Source organism: Mercurialis annua, linkage group LG3 (assembly GCF_937616625.2).
Source record: "Mercurialis annua linkage group LG3, ddMerAnnu1.2, whole genome shotgun sequence".
NCBI lineage: Eukaryota > Viridiplantae > Streptophyta > Magnoliopsida > Malpighiales > Euphorbiaceae > Mercurialis > Mercurialis annua.
In genome coordinates, this window is record NC_065572.1 from 11,887,435 (window position 1) to 11,905,481 (window position 18,047).

Sequence of the window (18,047 nt, forward strand, 5' to 3'; positions counted from 1 at the left end):
TTATTGGTTGTTGAGGTTGTTTCGGTCCTTACTCTCGTTTTAAGCTTGAGTTCTCTGTTTGAAGTTTTGGTTTTTAACCCTTATCATCTTGATTATAGTTGTTCTTGATTGTTGTTCTTGATTCAAGATGCGGTTGTTAATGAGTTGAAGATTTGATGAGTTCTTGAGCTTCGGTTTATGAGTTTCATTTACTGTATTTGTATGATTTGGGTTATGATTAATTGATGAGGAAGATGATGAGGTATCAAGTGGTTATTGGCTGTTTTGAATTGTTTATGGCTAAAGGGTTAAAACCATTAAACTGTTTTGGTTAAATCAAATGAATCCCTTTAGTTATTTACCTATTGATTTTGTTTTGATAATAACTTTCGAATTTAGCTTTGATTTATAAATTAGTGAATTGTAAACCATAAGTATTTTACAACTTAAGTTAATCTAATTACTCGGGTAATTATATTTGTTTTCGAATATCAAAATTGGTTAAATTACAATTTAGCCCTTGAACGTTTTTTTAACTTATTTGTTTAAGCTTTTTGTTTGTAACTCGGGTTACTTGAAATTGAAGTTATTGAGTTCTGTTTTTATATAGTTTATTATTTTTACCAAATTATTTTATAAATATAAATTCGGGTTTATATTTGATAAACGTTTTGAGTCGGGTTAGACTTGGGTCACCCGACAAGTGAAGTTAGCTTGGTAGTTATTGGTAACTCGGCTAACCCACTACTTGGAAATTGATTATTATTTAAATATTATTAAATAATATTTATGAAAATGGATTTTAAAGCAGAAACTCAATAGACTTGTATTAAGTGGGCGTTATTACCTATTGGGTATTTTGTGTTGCTCTACAATGTTTTATTTCGACGTGTTGTTTGTGCTAGTCTTATGTGGTGTCTAGTACTCTCTAGAGTTAGAGTCTGATTTTAATAATTACTTTTATTGTCTAGACGCGTCGACTGTTTGTGCTTCGGAGACGAACCAGGAGTAGTTGCTTGCCAGGTTATCATGTGGATTAGCAAGCAGTGTGTTTGTACTTACTATTTACCGCTTTATCAAGTAAATTATTATTTTTCTATTTATATACAGTATACGTATATTTCGAACTGTTTTTGTCATTATGCCTTCTAGTTGGAACATGCTACCTAATGGGCATCATTAGGACTGCATGCGCACCGGTATTGATACGGGTAAGGTATTTGTGTAAATGTGGTAACTCGGTGTGAGCATAGCTCTTGAAACCACATAGAGTAACTCGGTGTAGCTCAGGTATCGGGACTCTGATATGGATTAAGTGCGGTCGGTGGTAATCCGGTGTACCTCAGCTCTCGGGACCAGGCCTATTGAATTATGGATATATTTAGTATTATGGATTAGGGTTACAACTATTTATCGTAATGTTGTTATTAAATGTTTTAAACGGTTTTAAAGGTTTTCCACTTAATAAATATAAATAGTGGTATGAACTCATCTCAGTATATCTGATCCCGTTGTTTTTCCAATTTTTACAGGCTTATGATTAGAGCAAGTTATATGATCTCCGTTTCTTGTTTTCCTCGGAGGCTCCATTTATTTTAGTAAAACTATGAAACTGTTTTATTCTTAGACCGCAGTAGTAACTAGACGTCTTTATTTTATTCTAGTTGTTTGTCGGATTGCTCTGACTGGATATATTACTTTGGCATGTTTATACTGTTTACTCTGGTTTGCTTTTATGCCATTTTGGAGACTCGTAGTTGAACGAGCATTTATAATATTATTGTGAATATTGTGAACTGCTAGAAGTAGGCTGAAGTCTCGGTTGCCCCCGAGCATTGGTTTCTTGCAGGTTTATGTGTTTGTTTGTTAACCGAAAGGCTTGCTACGGGTTTTGATACTACATTACCCATACCCTAGCACCGGTCGCGATTCATTGAAAATGGGTTGTGACATCAGCCTTCTTATATATACTTGCTTTCACGGCCTTGAGGTTCTGCACCGAAGACAACATAAAAAATAATACAACGTTAAAAAGAAAAAACACAATTCCAAAAACGATACGTAACTAGATAACATATAAAAAGAGATATAAATAAATGTAAGTAAGAATCGTAGAGACAAGTAGGCCGGGTGTAACGACATTAGGAACCATCCGATACGCGTTAACCGGCCGTTTATCTCGATGTCATCCTTGAATTCCGCATCAAACACCTCATCTGCTGGTCCCAAGGTTAGGAGTTTCTTGGTAATCTTACGACCACCATCTACATAACAATTAAAGATATCACAAACCGTTGTAGGAAGGCTAATCCAAAAGTAATCAGTTTTTCAATTCTTTATAAAGCTAGTCCCTACTACTAACTCAAACTTGCGTTTTTTCTTATAAAGAAAAATTGACGATCTATGATGGCTAGCAAGATGAATTCCACACTGGAAAACCCATAATTTCATGGTAGGTTCTACCGACACGACAACAATACCTAACAAAAGTCTAGAGGATCAGGCGGATGTCGTTCAAATGGAATTAATCTAAAGGGATACCATAACATATGTTAAGTTCCACAAAGCCCGGATATAAAAGAAACCTAAACTCTGAATGAAAATATTTAAAAAACACTAAAATAGTATTGTGAGAAGGGGGAGTTTTAACTCTATAACCAGGAAGAGGAACACATAAAGTGTATTCCTCAGGGATACTGAAACGAGACCAGTAATCTTTCAAAAGGTCTACGATCACATTGCTAGCTTCGTACGCCATCTGGAATTTATCTACCTTATCATCCTACTACGAAACATCTACCCCAGTAATTGGACACAATATTCTCAGAGCTTTTTGAGTCGTTTACTACATCTTCGTCTCCACTAGTAGTTAAAATCCCAAGAACCTCTAGACCCCCGACTTACATACCTCACCAACTAATTAGAAGACACGTCGAACAACTTAAACCTAAAACACTAGAAAAAAGAACACAAAAATGGCAAATTAAAGACCAAACCTACTAAAGCGAACAACACATAATCATCTCATAAACAACGAACAACACATAATAATCTCAAAAACAGCAAGAACACTAAAGTAAAAATTAAATTAGAATTATTATAATCAAAACATAATAGCCAAAATAGGATAAATATAAATAAAGGAGAGAAGAAACTCAATGGTGAAAAGTTGAAAATTATAACGAATATAGCAAATAAGAAAGGATCAAGAAAAATAGAAGAGCAAAATATAGAAAACAATAAAGAAACATTTGAGAGCAAAAAGATTTTTTTAGAAATGTGAGAATAAAATAAAGATAATTTACAGGGTCAAGGGGAAAATGAAAGGTAAAAATCACCTCGTTTGAACAAATAATAATGACAAGCGTGACAACTGACAAAGAAAGGCAAAAAGCCGCTATAAATAACTGTCAAAAGGAAAAAACAATGTTTGAAATTCAAACACATGGGTACAACTGTTAAAATCTCACTTCATGCATGACTTGTCCCGTCAGGCATAATACTTGATATCTTTAAAAAGAAAGCATCACCATATTCCCTAACTAGCGGTCTATTCCTGCTAAACAACTCACGCCGGGTAGCATAGTCTGAGACCACCGACACACAAGGACAAACTAACACAACTTGGACATAAATATCTGATATACAAAAAGAGGAACTAGTGATAACATATACCAAGGAGTGAAACAACCTTAACAAACTCAAATGACACCAAGTCCAACAATAGCAAAACTGACCTAAAGACAAGGGATCGGTCACAAAAGGCCCAATTAGTATAATAAAGTTGTACTGAGATATCCACGATCGACAAAGTAAATCTAGGCCGTACTTGTACCCCCACAGTAAACAAACACGACTAAACACCTCTCTTAAATACCTTAATTATGAGTATCTGGGACACTACTTGCTCAACAAGGCAAGAAGGGACCATAAAATTTTCGAATACATATGAAGTGTCCCCCGTGCTACCTACATATAACACACTCTCTAAAAATAACAAAATAGTACAATTGAGCGATATTAAAGAAGAAGTATCCATTGGTTGATAGGCCTTCTATATATAAATCCGAAAAGGTATTTTTCCTTTTTCCACACGCCAATTACTCTTTTTTTTCTCTCTTCTTTTCTTTATTAAAATTGAATTGAGCGTCGAAGCCAACAATTATAAACTCTTTTCAACATTTTTTAACTTCATTTTTCTTGAGTTTCAGATCTTCAATCACATCCTGATCAGCCCCAAAACCTCGGTAATTTACCAAAAATCGTGAATCGACAATTTCAAATTGAAACAGCCGGTTCACGAACTGTAGCCGGACCTAACAAGAAACAAAAACCCTAAGGTTCAAGATAAACTCCAACCCATATATTAGGGTCGAACATGGGTCTTTAGCCATTAATAAACTAGAAGGAGGTTAATTTTGTGAAGAAAAGGCAAACCCGCCAACTAAGGTAAAGAATAAAAAAAAAAACGTACAAATTCAGGGTTACGCGTGGCACGTGCTAGAAACACATAACACGTGTATCCCTCCATTTTCCCCCTCTGTGCAATTCTTCTGCTTATTGATCTCTGCTCCTAATTAACGCTCTGTATCTAAACTCCAATTTAAATTTTAAAAGTCATAACCTAATTCCAATTACAAACGCATAGATTCACTCCGAATTTGGGTTAGTTTTTTAATTTCCCCAAGTTTTTTTAATTGAATTAACATTCGTTTGATCTTGTGTTTTCTCATTACTTGATTGATCGAATCGAATATGAATGATTGATTCACTGCAATTTTCTTGGATCTTGATGAATGTTTTTCTTTCTGCCTTTTCTTTCTTTAGTTTAACCTACTGAATAGTTTCATTTGTACTGTTTCGGAAATGTTTCGGATACGGGACGGACATGAAACTTCATTTTTTACATAGAAAATCTTGAAATGATAATGTGTTTCTTTCATGTTCTTGATGAGTAGAGTGAGAATTGAAGTTGCTATGATTTGTTTGTTGGAGTTAAATTAAAGCTTTGTGTTAAACCTGGTTAAATGGCAGGCTGATTAGCAAGAACAATTGTGTATTAAATGAAAGGATGTCTTCACCGAGCAAGAGAAGAGATATGGATGTTATGAAACTGTAAGTGCCTACTTACACTCTCATCAACATCATTTGTTTGGTTAATGTGATTGAATGGTGTAAAATTTACTGCCATTGATGTCATGTTTGTTTATAGATAGTCACTGTGAATGATAATGGTGTTTCTTGGCTTTGTGATGTGTTGATTACCAGGATGATGAGTGACTATACTGTGGAGCCAATCAATGATGGGATTAGTGAATTCAATGTGGAATTCCATGGGCCAAAAGAAAGTAAGTTTCTCGTTCTTTATAGTCGAAAAGTAATGCTGCCTTTGACATTGCATATTGCTAACCATGTCTGTCTTTATTTTTCGAATTCGTAGTGTGCACAAATATGATAATGCACATTTAGGATTAAGGCGCCCAAAATCGGCATAACAAGATTTGTGAACTAAATACTTTACCTAATTCACCTGAGATAATATTACAACTGCTTAATGCTGTAAAGAGTTCTTTCTTTTATGATCTTTCTTATTTGGTGGAGTGGATTTTGTTGCAAGATTGTGTTTATTTTATTTTTTACGAAATTCTTCTATTTTAATGGTTGCAGGTCTTTATGAAGGTGGTCTTTGGAAGATCCATGTAGAGCTGCCAGATGGTTACCCTTACAAATCTCCTTCAATTGGATTTCTGAATAAAATTTACCACCCTAATGTTGATGAGTTGTAAGATTTCTTGGACAATTAGTTCCTGTTCAATTGATCTTGATTCTATAGGCTGCTAATCTGAAGTTGAATACTTGTTAATTAGTTTTACTTTTCATAAGTAATATAGTGGCTTAGCTGCATCTTGCTTCTTTATGAATATTTCCCTACTTGGATCCATCCGCCGTTGACTTTTTGTTTGCAATACTGCTCGCTTACTAGGAAAGTATTGAATCGTAAATATCAGGTTGTTTGACTAATAAGAAAAGTCGCGTTCAATAAGGAGAAAAAATGCAATTTTTTCCTTCCCACCCCCTAATATATTTAGCATTTCTTTCTGAGTTCTGAGAATTATCTCTAATTTATTTCGTGATTTTTGTTTTTGCTTTTATTTTAATAATGGATTTGCTTTTGTATTTTGTAGGTCTGGTTCTGTTTGCTTGGATGTCATTAACCAGTCATGGAGTCCAATGTTTGGTAATATAATCTTACCTTATATATCTGTAACATGCTATTTATAGTGATGCACACACACTACAACAGTGTCCTATGCTTATCTTGGGCTCCAGAACTTAACAACTAGATTTATCATCCAGAATTTATATAAAATACCTGTCTTTCTTTTATCCTCTTAAAATCAGAATGTAGCAATGAGATACCTGATGTAATGCGACAGTTCTTGATAAATATCAATGGACATGTGATAAATAATGTTTTCTGTGTCATGAAATGACTTATAGAGCTGAATTGTGGGAGCGTTGATGGGAAAATAACAAAATATAATCGAATAATTCCGTCATTTACCCATCTTGATTCGAGTTTTTTTCCTTGAACGGAAAAGGGAAAAAAAAACATTTCTTACCATTTAACAATAGACTATGATAAATTAATTAAGGACGAGTTACTGACTGTTAAGTTACTTGAACTGAGTTAGTTCTGGATCCAAGCTCAATTACTCCATAACCTTGCCTAAGGATCACATTTATTATACATAAAGATAAGGTGCAATATTAGCGATGTTCTTACATTGCCTTGTCTCACTCGATGTATAGTTTTTTGGTTATCTGACCTCAGCTTTCTCTGGCTGCAGATCTTTTGAACATTTTTGAGGTTTTTCTTCCACAACTGCTGCTTTATCCGAACCCTGCAGACCCACTAAATGGTGAAGCAGCATCTCTGATGATGAAAGATAGGAAGCAGTATGATGAAAAAGTGAAAGGTGAAACCACATCTCTTCATTTTCCTCTCCTATAGCTGTATAATGAGAGTCCTAAATCTTCTTTTGTTTGGTACGCTTAGGAAATCTTGATATGTTTAGTTGCCACTTCAGTATGATTGAGTTTGTTGTGCCGAAAATTAACAGAGGTTCATTTTGCTTCTCGAACTTGGCGCAAAAACAAATTCAAGGCCAAATTCGTGGCTTTGGAAGAAAAAAACACACCCTCAAACCTGGCTTTTTCGCTTGTTTTGCTCATTTTATCCTTTCAACTCTAAATTATCTAATAGTTTTCTGCTCCAATTTATATATAATGCTTCTATCATTTTTTGCCACCTTATTTGAGGGGCTAAAACGAGTTAGAATGCCAACTGTGTGGGGTGTTGTTTTCTTCAGAATCGCATATATGGCCTTACTTGATATTTTGTACCAAGTTCAATGGACAAATTGAACCTTTGGTTGCCAAAAATTATGTGTATTGATAATTTTTTGTGCTAACAGAATACTGTGAACGTTTTGCGAAAAAGGAAAATATTTCAAAGACTCTTACAGAAGACAGCAATGAAGATATCAGTGATGAAGAAGATGCAAGTGATGGACAAAGCGCATCAAGTGATGACAATGTTGCTGGTGAAGCAGATCCATGAGAAGGATCTTTCTGATAAACTCAAATTTAGGCAGTCTTTCCATATTCTGATATCCATTTTATAATTTTGTTAATTTCTAGTCAGTCATCTATTGAATTGCTTGTAAATTTATGAAGAATTAGTTAGAGCTCAAAATTCAGATACAATATTATACCTTTGCATGTATTACAAAGTTCTACACTGGGATATTGAATATAGTGAAAATTGAAATATTCTATGCTTTTTTTTCAAAATTACAGCTGTCTGATAAATTTGATTTTCCAATGTTTCTGGCTGGATAGTTGAAGTTTCAACAAGATATGCCGTATGAATTATGCAGATTGGCAAGCAGCAATGACATCAGGCTGCTTGGTCGATTCGGTTCTGTTATTTTTTTCTATAATGTTAAACCGAACAAATGGAATTGTTGATTTATTTCGTTTATTCGGTTTGGTTCAGTTCTTGGCATCCTTATTATTATATCCCTCTTATATTCCCATATGAAAATGACATGGCAATTAATAAATTTGAGGTGGCCGGCACCTTGTTTTCAATCTCCAGTTGGAGCCAAATGGTTCATTATTTTTGTCTTAGGATGACAAATTCCATTGTGAATTCAGCCGAATTCACAGTGTAACAAATTCCAGCAATCACTTAATCATAGGAATTCCCTCCGGTGTCTGCTGGAAATCATCACTTGTTACATTATAAACTCTCCGAGATGCTATATTCCGAACCTGTTTCCTGTGAGTCGCTCAAAATGAAGCAAATTCTAATTTGGCTAGTTTTCATTTCATTCGCTCTACACCTCGGCAGGACGAATTCTGCTGTGGAGGAAACAGTCAAGACTTCACTTATCAACTTCCTCGCAAAGCTGAATGGCACCAATGGCCAACCTGATCCAAGTTGGAAGAACGCCACCGATCCCTGTCTGGATGGCTGGAGAGGCGTGATCTGCGATTCTCAGACCAAAACTTCCGTCAAGAGGATCTATCTCAACCAGTCTCGTCTTTCCGGAGTATTTGATGCTGCTTCTCTCTGCAATGTGCCAGCTCTGGCTTTGTCTCTTGTGCACATCAAGCTTGATCAGAACAATATCAGTGGACATCTCCCAGCTGAAATCGCAAACTGCAAAAACCTGACACGCCTGCTTTTACGACAGAACCAATTTTACGGAAACCTTCCTGACTCACTACCGACACTTATCAATCTGGAAAGACTCGACATTTCCTTTAATAGCTTCTCCGATAACGTTCCAAATTTGACGCGGATTTCAGGTCTTACGACTTTTCTTGCTCAGTACAATAAGCTGACAGGCCAAATTCCAAATTTTGATCTCACCAATTTCGTAATGTTCAACGTTTCCTTCAACGATTTCACCGGTCCACTTCCTGTCAAGACAGGATCTTTCGACGAAAGTAGCTTCAGAGGCAATCCTGGATTATGCGGGCCTCTGATAAACAAAATTTGTGCAATCTCATCTACAAATGAAGATTCCGATCACATATCGAAAGATCAGATTCTCATGTACTCAGGATACGGAATAGTCGGCTTACTCGTTTTCCTCGCCATACTTTACAAGCTGAGTCAAAGAAACAAGAAAAAAGACAAGGTAATGAATACAGTTAGCAAGGTTTCTGATGAACAAAGTGTAGGCAAGTCGAGCGACGTCGTCGTTTCAACCGAACATAAAGCCGAATACAGCGCTACGGTTTCTTCGTCGTCGCTGGTGGTTCTAACAAGCCCGGTAGTGAACGGATTCAACTTCGAGGAGCTATTGAAAGCTCCGGCGGAGTTGATCGAAAGAGGAAACCATGGTAGTCTATACAGGGTAATGTGTGAGAATGGATTGGTGTTAGCAGTAAAAAGGATTAAAGATTGGGGAATTTCAAGCAGTGAATTCAAGCAGAGAATGCAGAATATATACAAAGTGAACCATGTTAATGTATTGCCACCTCTTGCATTCTATTGTTCTAAACAAGAAAAGCTTTTGGTTTATGAGTTTCAACCGTTTGGAAGTCTTCATAAATTCCTCCAGGGTAACCAACTTTCACCGATCTCTTTAAAACATTATGAATTTTAATTTTAATTTTTTTACTTTATAAAGTTGCTGTATTATTTTTTTAGAATAATTATTTCCTCTTAATTAGAACTATATAATAGTAAGATAATCAATAAAAATTATATAATTCACAAACTATTTCTATTAATGTTATTTCTAAATTGAGTAAATTTAAATTAGAATTTATACCAAAATACTCTAGTGATGTCATCAATGAAAAAGTACTTAAAATTTATGCTTAATGCCTTAGAAAACCCCGACCTTTTATCCTCTTTTCAATCCTACCCTGACGTTGAAAATGTGTCAATTTTATCCTATTTTATATTTTTTCATTTAAATTGTACCCTGAAGCATAAAATTGACATTTATTTATTTGACAAAAATTCAAAAAAGTTCTTCAAAAATGATCGTTTTGATATAAAAAGTTAATCTAATGCAAAAAAGGTCAATTTAGAGATTATTTTTGAATTTTTATCAAATAAAAAAAATGTCAATTTTATGCTTTAGGGTACAATTGAAATGAAAAAAATGCAAAATAGGGTAAAATTGACTGATTTGCAACGTCATGTTAGGATTGAAAAGGGAATGAAAGATCGGGGTTTTTTTAAGACATTAAGCCTAAAATTTATACTATTTGTCTAATTTTAAATGAAAAAAATTCTTCACACATAATTTAAAAAATTTAGTAATTTCAATTTTATATCGTCGTATCAAACTAAATGCATTACATATTTCTAATTTTTTTCTTCTATGCTATACTGGCGTGGTTCAGGAACTCAAACATGTCAATCATTCGACTGGATCAGCAGACTCAACGTTGCATCAAAAATCGCCGAGGCATTAGCCTCCATGCATCAAGAACTTCGCACCGAAGGCATCGCTCACGGAAATCTAAAATCCTCGAACATTTTATTCAACACCAACATGGAGCCATGCATAAGTGAGTACGGACTAATGGTTATTGACGACAATCAAAACAACTCTTCGTCTTCATCAATGCGCGGCAATGAGTTCCAAGCAGACGTTTATAGTTTCGGGGTGATTCTGCTTCAACTACTAACCGGAAAACTAGTGCAGACCAACGGTGTTGATCTGACTACATGGGTGCATTCCGTGGTCCGAGAGGAATGGACCGTCGAAGTTTTCGATAGGGTGCTTACGGCAGAAGGTGCGAGTGAAGAAAGGATGCTGAATTTGCTTCAGATTGCTATCAAATGTGTTAGCAAAAACCCGGAGAATAGGCCTGCCATGAACCAAGTTGTTTCGATGATCAATACTATTAAGGAGGAAGAAGATAAATCTGTTACTTTTGAATCTTCTGTCTGCGAATGAACATTAATCGGGCAGAACTTCTTTGTTTGATGATGGTGAATTTGCATAGTGCGAATATATAATTTTTTTAACTAGTATTTTACAATTTTGCAATTGAAAATAAGATTTAAACTAGCTATAAGTATTCACAATTAAAATTGGCGATTATAATTTAAGAAAAGGCTGTTATATTGTTTTTTTATCCAAATTATATTTTTTCTATTCCATTATGTTTTTTGTATTTGAATTTTCTTTTTATTGATACTCCCTCCGTCCATAAAAGATAAACTTGTTTCATTTACACACATATTAAAAATTTAGTTTATTAAGTTAGAATAATACTAACTCCTTGTAATATTCTTATTAAATAGTTAATGCGTTTTTCTTTTCAATGCATTTTTATTGATTAATAATTCAAAATCACTCATAAATTATATACTCCCTCCGTCCCAAAACAATAGTTCACTTTTCTTATTTTTTTGTTCCAAAACAATACTCTACTTTCCTTGTAAATCACAATTTAAAGTGTTTAATTTCTATATTGCCCTTATTTAAAGTGTATCATCTATTGTTATTAGCTTATAATCATAACATTTAATAAGGGTATGATAGAAAAAATAAAAATAAATTTGTAAAAAGTTATAGCATTAATTGTATTTCTTAAACTGTGTGAATAGAGGAAAGTGGACTATTGTTTTGGGACGGAGGGAGTATAAAATTATTTTTAATATTGAAACTATCAAAAAGCATTAATTATTGTTGTTATCAAAGCCATAATCACTTTAATTTAGTTGACTAAAACTAATTCAATTAAGGGTATTTTAGACATTTATCTAGTTAATTACTTTCTAAAAATGTAAACAAGTCTATAATTTATTGGGACGCTCAAAATAAAAATAAGCCTATTTTTTATAGACGAAGGGAGTCTTATCACTTTAGTATTTTAGAAGAGCATTTATAACAATTTTTCCAAAATTACTTCTTATTAGTTTATTAAAAGAATATAATAACACAAAAAAGATAACAAAAGTCAACGAGTTTAAAAATAGGAGGAATGCCTTAGTAAATATATTTAAAAATTAAAACATAGTAATTTTTTTTTAAATTTTTGTATCAAAATTAAATGTGACATATTATGAATGGGAAGAAATAATTAGAACATGATTGAGCATATTTATTCCAATAGTAATTGATACGAGACATATGTTTTTGTTAATGAGCTCTCAAATATAATGTATTTTTTTGCTTAAATAACTAATATATAAAAATAGTTTTTTGCGGTATTGTTACTATATATATCTAGATTTTTTTAAGCACAATTAAAAAGGCATGGCACCATATTTATCAATCTTTCATTTTATAGTGAATTTAGTCTAAGTGTCTTATACGACATGTTAGCGTAGCAGAAAATAAATAAGAGAAAAGAAAAGAATCACACAAAATTTTTTACGTGGTTCGATCAATGCGATCTACTCCACGGCAGAGAGAAAATTTATTCTATATGTTTGTTGTGAGTTTACAATAGGGTCATCACCTCTATTTATAGTGAACCCTTAAGACACAATTTAAGTCCTAATCCAATAAGGAACTAGACTATAAATCCTAAAAGGAAAACAATGCTAAACAAAGGATTAAGTATCCTAATCTAAATAGGAACAATATATCCTAATGCAAATAGGAACAATATGAGCCATAACTCAACAATCTCCACCTTGGCGAATACATCCAACAAGATTAATCTTGAAACCTTCTTCAGCAAATCACAAAGGCCACCAAATTGCATCACAGAATAAACTCTCCACCTTGACTTAAAATTACTCCAAAGTCAAAGTTAACCAAGACCAACTCTCTCTCTCTGCCATCCATGCCCCTTAAGGGCCTCATGCACTGCGTACATTGACCAAGTCCAAGCTGAGCTTGAACTTTTCAGTAGGCAACGACTTTGTCAACATATCCGCTGGATTAACTCCAGTGGCTATCTTCTCTATAAGAAATCTCTTGTCTTCCACGACATCCCGAATGAAATTCATCCTCACATCAATGTGCTTTGATCTCTCATGATATACCGGATTCTTCGCCAAGCACAAAGCACTTTGACTATCGCAATAAAGCACAGGCTTCTGAATTTCTAAACCCAAGCTATCAATTAGACCTCGCAACCACATACCTTCCTTGACCCCTTCCGTCAATGACATGTATTCCGCTTCAGTTGTGGACAAAGCAACTGTAGATTGTAAAGTTGCTTTCCAACTAATAGCACATCCATATAGGGTGAAGATATAACATGTTAAGGACCTCCTTCGAATAAGATCTCCTCCATAGTCGGAATCTGTGTAACCCACAATTCCATCAGAACCACCACTAGAACCATAAACCAGACATATGCCACTCGTTCCCTTCAAGTACCGCATAATCCACTTGACCGCCTCCCAATGAGTCTTTCCCGGATTACTCATAAATCTGCTAACCACACTAACAACATGTGCTAAATCAGGTCTTGTACAGACCATTGCATACATCAAGCTTCCAACTGCACTCGAATACGGAACATCGCTCATGTATTCCTTCTCAGCATCAGTACTAGGTAGTGCATTAGCATCAAATTTAAAATGCGATGCCAAAGGAGTATTTACTGGCTTAGAATTCTCCATTTGAAAAGATTGCAGCACCTTCTCAATATATTTCTGTTGAGAAACATACAACAGGCCTTCTTTCCTATCTCTCCAAATCTCCATGCCCAAAATCTTCTTGGCTGCACCCAAATCCTTCATCTCAAACTCACTACTCAACAAGGCTTTCAAGTCATTAATTTCAGCTTTAGACTTAGCTGCAATTAACATATCATCCACATATAGCAACAGATAGATCAAGGAATCATCAGACAGCTTCCTAGAGTAAACACAGTTGTCAAACTGATTTCGAACATACCCATGAGAAAGCATGAAAGCATCAAACCTCTTGTACCACTGTCTAGGAGACTGCTTCAAACCGTACAAGGACTTTTTCAGCAAACACACATAGTTCTTGTGATCAGAATCAAGAAATCCCTCCGGCTGTGACATATAAATCTGCTCCTCTAAACTCCCATGCAAGAACGCTGTTTTCACATCAAGTTGTTCTAACTCAAGATCCAACGCACTCACCATAGATAGAAGAACCCGAATGGTTTTGTGCTTCACAACAGGTGAGAATACTTCATTGTAGTCAATTCCCTCCTTTTGTGAAAAACCCTTCGCTACAAGTCTCGCCTTGAATCTAGCTGATTCAACTCCAGGAATACCCTCTTTCTTCTTGAAAACCCATTTGCATCCTACCGGTTTCACTCCTTTTGGTCGAGGTACCAACTCCCATGTACTGTTCTTCTCAAGAGACTGCATCTCCTCATTCATGGCAATTAACCATTCAGATGCTTCTCTACTCTGCACTGCCTCTTTATACGACTGCGGCTCATCAGAATCAATGATCTCACTTATTGCCAAAGCATAAGCCATAGGATTAGTATCAACTGTATCAACACAATCCACATATCTCATTGGTGTTCTGATTTGCCTTCTTCCTCTCCTTGTTGCTATACTCTCTTCTACCACTTCTTCATTAGGCTCGCTTATAGGATCAGTAGTAATCCTATTTGGAGCTACAAACTCCACCTTCTGGCTAGCACCCAGATCAGTTTTTCCTGCAAGATCACCAAGTTCCTCTTTCTGGCCAAACATAGTAGATTCATCAAAGGTTACGTCTCTACTAATAATCAGTTTTGGAGTTCTATCCATCTCTGTGCACCACAGTCTGTACCCTTTAACTCCAGTCGCATACCCTAGAAATATGCATTTCATTGCCCTCGCCTCAAGTTTACCATCATTAACATGAGCATAGGCAACACAACCGAAAACACGCAAGCCAGAATAATCAGAGGGTTTACCATACCATACCTCTTGAGGTGTCTTCAAATCAATTGCAGTAGATGGCGATCTATTCACCAGATAACAAGCAGTGTTAACTGCTTCAGCCCAGAAACGCTTTGGAAGACCCGCGTTTAACCGCATGCACCGAGCACGCTGTAGTAGTGTTTGGTTCATCCGCTCTGCAACCCCATTCTGCTGTGGCGTGTACCGTACAGTGTGATGCCTCACTATACCTTCCTTTCTACAGAAGTCATCGAATGGTGCATTGCAAAACTCTAACCCGTTGTCCGTCCTGAGTGTCTTGACCTGTTTTCCAGTATGTTTTTCAACCATGGTCTTCCACTCCTTGAACCGCCCAAACACTTCATCCTTCGATTTCAGAAAATACAACCACACCTTTCTCGAGTAGTCATCAATAAAGGTCACAAAATATTTGAGTCCCCTGTGGGATTCAACCCGAGCAGGACCCCATAAATCCGAGTTTATATAATCCAGGATGCCTTTCGAAGTGTGCCTTCCAGAAGTGAATTTCACCCTGCGTTGCTTGCCAAGAATACAAGTTTCACAGAACTTCAGCTTTCCCGTTTCCGCTCCTTCTAACAACCCTTGTTTACTCAATATGGATAGCCCCCTCTCACTCATATGACCTAACCTCTGATGCCACAACTCGGTTTTACCATCATGTACCTCCAAGGACCGAGCAACCGCCACAGTTCCCACTACTGCACTTCCTGTGAGAATATAAATGCCGTGTTGTAGCACACCCTTCATCACAGTCAATGCACCTTTAGAAATTCTGATCTGTCCATCTCCACCTGAGTGGTTGTACCCTTGCTTGTCAAGTGTACCCACAGAAATCAAGTTCTTCCGCAATTCAGGAATATACCAAGCATCAAATGTTCTAACCATACCATCATACATCTTGATCTGAACAGAACCACTACCCTTGACAGCAAGCTCCTTATCATTCGCCACCTTTACAGTGCCATTCCACTCCTTGAAAGAATTAAACAATTCCTTTCTAGAAGACATATGATAAGATGCACCAGTATCTAGGACCCAGGTACTATCAGAACTTGATGTACTCACAGTCAAAACATCACCGCTTTCTTCCTCATCAGAACTCTCCTGTACCACAGCTGCATTAGCATTACCACTTGATTCCTTGTTTTCGCCACCCTTTTTCAGCTTCGGACAATCTCTTCTAAAGTGCCCCTTCTCCTTGGAGTGATAGCATCGTCGTCCATTAGACTTCGATTTGGAACGCGACCTGTTTCCTTTCCCACCATCTCTCTCATGACTCCTGCCCCGACTCACCACAAGACCAGAAACCGATTCCTCCTCATTAGAGTTAGAGACCTTTTTCTTTAGTTCTTTGGAGTGCAAAGCATCCTTTACATCACTAACAGAAATCGAATCTCTACCATATAACATTGTATCAACAAAGTTTTCATATGAATTGGGCAAAGAACATAAAAGAATGAGTGCTTGATCCTCTTCTTCAATCGAAACACCAACACCTTGTAAATCTATAACAATTCGATTGAAGTTATTAACATGATCTCTTACCTGAGTATTTTCCGTCATCCTCAATGTATACAAACGTTGTTTCTAATACAACCGGTTTGTAAGAGATTTCTTCTGAAACTTGCTCTCCAACGCTCCCCATAAAGCATCAGCAGTTCCTTCACCGATAACCTCTCTCAACACCTCATCAGAAAGACTCAATAGAATCGTACTATGTGCCTTTGACATAATATCTGCCTTCTCTCCCACAGACAAACCTTCCGGTAAATTGCTTTCTCCTCCTAACGCCGCTACGCATCCTTGTTGAACCAAAACAGCCTTTATCTTGACTTTCCACAAAGTAAAGTCATTCGAACCATTGAATTTCTCAATATCAAATTTATGAAGCGGCATCTTCAATCAACAAAATACCTAGAATCTCAGATTTAAAATCTAGGCTCTGATACCACTTGTTAGCGTAGCAGAAAATAAATAAGAGAAGAGAAAAGAATCACACAAGATTTTTTACGTGGTTCGATCAATGCGATCTACTCCACGGCAGAGAGAGAATTTATTCTATATGTTTGTTGTGAGTTTACAATAGGGTCATCACCTCTATTTATAGTGAACCCTTAAGACATAATTTAAGTCCTAATCCAATAAGGAACTAGACTATAAATCCTAAAAGGAAAACAATGCTAAACAAAGGATTAAGTATCCTAATCTAAATAGGAACAATATATCCTAATGCAAATAGGAACAATATGAGCCATAACTCAACACGACATTGTTTTGGTCATTGACACAGTAAAAAACGATGGAAAATAACGCCTAAAACGCGAACCGAGTTATAAGATGAAACGTTTGAAAAGATTGAGATGTGAGGTAAAACGTTTTCTAACTTGTGTGTAAATTGAAAAAAAATGCAAAAAGTAGAGACATATAGTAACAATTATTCTAATTTTTTTTGTTAATGAATTTCATACGACAGTAATGTTAGAAAAACATAATTATGAATATTAATGGACAACGCACAACACCTCATAACTTTAATTTATTCAAGGATTAAGTAAAAAAAATGATAAAATACAGCGAATAAATAAATAAGAACATGTTTTTAAAATGAAGTAAAAAGAATTATAAAGTACATGGTTCTGAAGATAGGTTATACCTATAATTATAATAAAAAATTTCAAATTAAATAAAAATTGAAAAAACAAATTGATTAAAGTTAATAAAAATCACTGATTTTTTTTTTTCAAAAGTTAGGCTTTCTAAGAAAAACAAAAAAAAATAATTATCAACTACGTTTCAGGAGGGAGTAAATTAATAATAACATATGCAAAAATAAGATTAACCAATTGAATGGAAAATTAAGAATAGAAAAAGCATTGCAAGAATCTAGCTCAGAATTTTTTGGTTTCATGTGCTGGATTGAGTTCCACCAGAAATATTACATGAATTTGGATGAGCACTAATTGGCACTTGAAAATGTTTTATGGTGCTAGTAGAGAACAGCATCATTAATTTGAGAACTTATATGTTTGTGGCCTAAAACTTCATATTCAAACACTTATTATCATCAATATTCATTCCTTGAATAAGGCAAAATATAATTGAGATCAATATTCAATGTTTTTGTTCACATTTTACAGATTATATAATTTTTATCTGTTTTTTTGAT

The 18,047-nt window shown here is 35.3% G+C and overlaps 2 protein-coding genes across 3 annotated transcripts; both read left to right on the top strand.

The window, feature by feature from the left end:
• Positions 1-4,394: 4,394 nt before the first annotated feature.
• LOC126671159 (ubiquitin-conjugating enzyme E2-23 kDa-like) lies at positions 4,395-7,815 on the top strand. 2 transcript variants are annotated; one of them, XM_050364882.2, is made up of 7 exons: positions 4,395-4,428; positions 5,014-5,094; positions 5,248-5,327; positions 5,647-5,761; positions 6,165-6,217; positions 6,831-6,959; positions 7,458-7,815. In XM_050364882.2, exons 2-7 carry the CDS (start codon positions 5,051-5,053, stop codon positions 7,601-7,603), a joined length of 567 nt encoding a protein of 188 aa, XP_050220839.1. In that variant the 5' UTR covers positions 4,395-4,428; positions 5,014-5,050; the 3' UTR covers positions 7,604-7,815. The 2 variants fall into 2 exon arrangements, with proteins under 2 accessions (XP_050220839.1, XP_050220838.1); XM_050364881.2 differs by lacking the exon at positions 4,395-4,428 and adding an exon at positions 4,491-4,644.
• Positions 7,816-7,902: 87 nt separating this feature from the next.
• LOC126672265 (probable inactive receptor kinase At2g26730) lies at positions 7,903-10,982 on the top strand. The gene is given in 5 exon segments (XM_050366214.2): positions 7,903-7,946; positions 8,042-8,163; positions 8,166-8,215; positions 8,418-9,621; positions 10,417-10,982. Coding segments are annotated over 5 exon segments (1,980 nt in total). The 3' UTR covers positions 10,977-10,982.
• The last annotated feature ends 7,065 nt before the right edge of the window (positions 10,983-18,047 follow it).